A 4410-nucleotide genomic window follows, 5' to 3' on the forward strand; every position below is an offset into this window, starting at 1 on the left:
TACTATACGTATGACGACTATTTCGTCAGAGACTTGTTGGAACACGAAGACGTGGCGTCTGGCCAGTCTATGACGTCACAAAATTCGTTGTCGTTCCTTCAGCCTTCACTAAAATCCTTATTGTAAGCTCTTACATTTTGTCTCTTCTTAGTTCTTTTGGCTTTAAAGCTAATTTGTAGTCCATTGCGCATGGATAGTTGAAAATCATTACCATGGAATAGTCTACCGAGTTGAGGCGATCGTACGTCTGGCAGGGATTCCTGCAGACAAATCACGGTGAGAATGAATGAGTAAATACGATGTTTTACTATGTTTCATGAAAGAATAGAAACTTAAATGTGATTATGTGATATATATTAGAGGCTACCATGATTCTTTAGTCCGTACTAATATATTTACTGATATTTCGTTACATGTCGGAATACGAACGTATGGGCAGGGACAACGTTTTCGGTCTTGAGCGAGTCACAACATGACGCAACTCACCTCTGGCTGGTGTATATATCGCGCGAACTCCACCTCCCCAGGTCATATTCAGTTGAGCTCTCTCGGAATACACATAGAACTGGCTCAGGATACTACAATACACAGACTGTATCAGCAGTTACAAGTATCAACGACTATAACAGTGTGAGATTATTGCCAAGCTTAACAAGATGGAAAACTTTCTGTACAGTGACATCATAGGCCTCACACACGACGATGCGAAAAAGACTGTGACACAAGTGAAGCTAAATTGCAGTGACCAGGGAACAGTTCAGATGCCTGGTGGTGGATTTTATCAAATGGAAAACACTCTGGCAGGAGACTACGGAGATATGGATGTAAACACCGCTATGATGGATTTCATGAGCATCAGCGATTCCAGGGACGTTAGAGAGCAGATCGAACTTCCGAATTACATGAGGGACATGGTGAGCAACGTGTTAACCCAGCAACAAGATTTCCCGCTGGAGTTCAATGACTCCCTTCAGACAGACCTGAATCTGGGCGCCGCCGCGCTCTGGACCGACGAAGATCCTCTGGTAAGTTTGCAGTCATTTGGTCATGATAACCCTTCTTTGCTAAATATTAGTACAGCGATGCCTCTTCAAGAACATGGGCATTCAACTCCCAAAACTGATGACAAGACTCCAATATATTAACACGATTTCTCTCCCGTCACAGAATCTGGATGCCATAAATCCTGACGATCTGTTCGCAAACACAGCCGAAGAGCTGCACCAGCCGGAAAACCTGTACGAACATGTAGCGTACCAGCCCCTAGAGTACGCAGCCTCTCCTCAGCAAGTAAGTCCTCAGCCGCAGAGCACACGGGCGCCGGCCGGGAAGAGGAAAGTGAAGACAAGATCCAGAGGCCAGCGCAACGCCCCAGAGCCTCAGACGTCCAACTATGTAGTTTATGAACAGCCATCTCTGGACGAACTAGGAGTTCAGGCACACTCTCCTTACAGCGACGACGGCAGCTCTACTGACGAAGGTAGCAGACCTCGCCAGCGACGGCCACGGGTCTCGTACGACACACTGACAGAGGAGCAGAAGTACCAGCGCATACGAGAACTGAACAACGAGGCTTCCAGACTGTATCGACAGAGACATCGCCAGAGCCTCGGCAAACTGGAAAAGGAAGAGCGAGCGCAAGAGGAGCGGAATCGCGTTTTGAGAGCCAAGATGGAAGGGCTGGAGAAGCTGAAAGACGCGGTCCAGTTGTACGTCAATAACGTGTTCAAGGAGCGATTCAGTAACTAAGTGCTTCCCGGAGATATGCCTCATGTGTAGTACCTAGTTATTATGAAATAATGTTGTATCAATATTATAGTTATAAATCTGTGATCAAACTGCATGTTATGGCATAGTCGTAATTATTTTAGTCTGAATGTTTCCAGTACCTTACTTATTTAATATGTATTTTATGTGTGTTAAAATGTAACTTTTATACTACATTTATATATTTAATAAAAAAAAAACATATACTATTATCGATTTTTGTTTGCTTAGAAACCTGAATAAAAATGCACACACACACACTCACATATATGGTATATACATACATACATACAAATATATATATATATATATAGAGAGAGAGAGAGAGAGAGAGAGAGAGAGAGAGAGAGAGAGAGAGAGAGAGAGAGAGAGAGAGAGAGAGAGAGAGAGAGAGAGAGAGAGAGAGAGAGAGAGAGAGAGAGAGAGAGAGAGAGAGAGAGAGAGAGAGAGAGAGAGAGAGAGAGAGAGAGAGAGAGAGAGAGAGAGAGAGAGAGAGAGAGAGAGAGAGAGAGAGAGAGAGAGAGAGAGAGAGAGAGAGAGAGAGAGAGAGAGAGAGAGAGAGAGAGAGAGAGAGAGAGAGAGAGAGAGAGAGAGAGAGAGAGAGAGAGAGAGAGAGAGAGAGAGAGAGAGAGAGAGAGAGAGAGAGAGAGAGAGAGAGAGAGAGAGAGAGAGAGAGAGAGAGAGAGAGAGAGAGAGAGAGAGAGAGAGAGAGAGAGAGAGAGAGAGAGAGAGAGAGAGAGAGAGAGAGAGAGAGAGAGAGAGAGAGAGAGAGAGAGAGAGAGAGAGAGAGAGAGAGAGAGAGAGAGAGAGAGAGAGAGAGAGAGAGAGAGAGAGAGAGAGAGAGAGAGAGAGAGAGAGAGAGAGAGAGAGAGAGAGAGAGAGAGAGAGAGAGAGAGAGAGAGAGAGAGAGAGAGAGAGAGAGAGAGAGAGAGAGAGAGAGAGAGAGAGAGAGAGAGAGAGAGAGAGAGAGAGAGAGAGAGAGAGAGAGAGAGAGAGAGAGAGAGAGAGAGAGAGAGAGAGAGAGAGAGAGAGAGAGAGAGAGAGAGAGAGAGAGAGAGAGAGAGAGAGAGAGAGAGAGAGAGAGAGAGAGAGAGAGAGAGAGAGAGAGAGAGAGAGAGAGAGAGAGAGAGAGAGAGAGAGAGAGAGAGAGAGAGAGAGAGAGAGAGAGAGAGAGAGAGAGAGAGAGAGAGAGAGAGAGAGAGAGAGAGAGAGAGAGAGAGAGAGAGAGAGAGAGAGAGAGAGAGAGAGAGAGAGAGAGAGAGAGAGAGAGAGAGAGAGAGAGAGAGAGAGAGAGAGAGAGAGAGAGAGAGAGAGAGAGAGAGAGAGAGAGAGAGAGAGAGAGAGAGAGAGAGAGAGAGAGAGAGAGAGAGAGAGAGAGAGAGAGAGAGAGAGAGAGAGAGAGAGAGAGAGAGAGAGAGAGAGAGAGAGAGAGAGAGAGAGAGAGAGAGAGAGAGAGAGAGAGAGAGAGAGAGAGAGAGAGAGAGAGAGAGAGAGAGAGAGAGAGAGAGAGAGAGAGAGAGAGAGAGAGAGAGAGAGAGAGAGAGAGAGAGAGAGAGAGAGAGAGAGAGAGAGAGAGAGAGAGAGAGAGAGAGAGAGAGAGAGAGAGAGAGAGAGAGAGAGAGAGAGAGAGAGAGAGAGAGAGAGAGAGAGAGAGAGAGAGAGAGAGAGAGAGAGAGAGAGAGAGAGAGAGAGAGAGAGAGAGAGAGAGAGAGAGAGAGAGAGAGAGAGAGAGAGAGAGAGAGAGAGAGAGAGAGAGAGAGAGAGAGAGAGAGAGAGAGAGAGAGAGAGAGAGAGAGAGAGAGAGAGAGAGAGAGAGAGAGAGAGAGAGAGAGAGAGAGAGAGAGAGAGAGAGAGAGAGAGAGAGAGAGAGAGAGAGAGAGAGAGAGAGAGAGAGAGAGAGAGAGAGAGAGAGAGAGAGAGAGAGAGAGAGAGAGAGAGAGAGAGAGAGAGAGAGAGAGAGAGAGAGAGAGAGAGAGAGAGAGAGAGAGAGAGAGAGAGAGAGAGAGAGAGAGAGAGAGAGAGAGAGAGAGAGAGAGAGAGAGAGAGAGAGAGAGAGAGAGAGAGAGAGAGAGAGAGAGAGAGAGAGAGAGAGAGAGAGAGAGAGAGAGAGAGAGAGAGAGAGAGAGAGAGAGAGAGAGAGAGAGAGAGAGAGAGAGAGAGAGAGAGAGAGAGAGAGAGAGAGAGAGAGAGAGAGAGAGAGAGAGAGAGAGAGAGAGAGAGAGAGAGAGAGAGAGAGAGAGAGAGAGAGAGAGAGAGAGAGAGAGAGAGAGAGAGAGAGAGAGAGAGAGAGAGAGAGAGAGAGAGAGAGAGAGAGAGAGAGAGAGAGAGAGAGAGAGAGAGTTTTTAATATCTATATCTATATCTATATATATACACATATGATACACACACAGACACATATATATACACATATATTTTGTATTGTGTATGTGTATACACACACAGACACATATATACACATATATTTTGTATTGTGTATGTGTATACACACACAATACCATGAATACACAATAATTTGTATTCATGGTATTATTCGGCCTCTCTAGAAACAGAATAATAATAGTCAGAATAATAATATGGGTGGAAGAAAACTTTAACGATAGGTCTAATTTATTAATCATATGTAACATAAAATGTATAACA

The 4410-nt window shown here is 45.3% G+C and overlaps 1 protein-coding gene across 1 annotated transcript; it reads left to right on the forward strand.

Moving 5' to 3' along the window:
• The first annotated feature begins 523 nt into the window (after window positions 1-523).
• LOC125031670 lies at window positions 524-1981 on the forward strand. The gene is made up of 2 exons (XM_047622556.1): window positions 524-1025; window positions 1168-1981. Exons 1-2 carry the CDS (start codon window positions 657-659, stop codon window positions 1747-1749), a joined length of 951 nt encoding a protein of 316 aa, XP_047478512.1. The 5' UTR covers window positions 524-656; the 3' UTR covers window positions 1750-1981.
• The last annotated feature ends 2429 nt before the right edge of the window (window positions 1982-4410 follow it).

The sequence above is a fragment of the Penaeus chinensis genome, chromosome 13 (genome assembly GCF_019202785.1).
Source record: "Penaeus chinensis breed Huanghai No. 1 chromosome 13, ASM1920278v2, whole genome shotgun sequence".
Taxonomy (NCBI): Eukaryota; Metazoa; Arthropoda; class Malacostraca; order Decapoda; family Penaeidae; genus Penaeus; species Penaeus chinensis.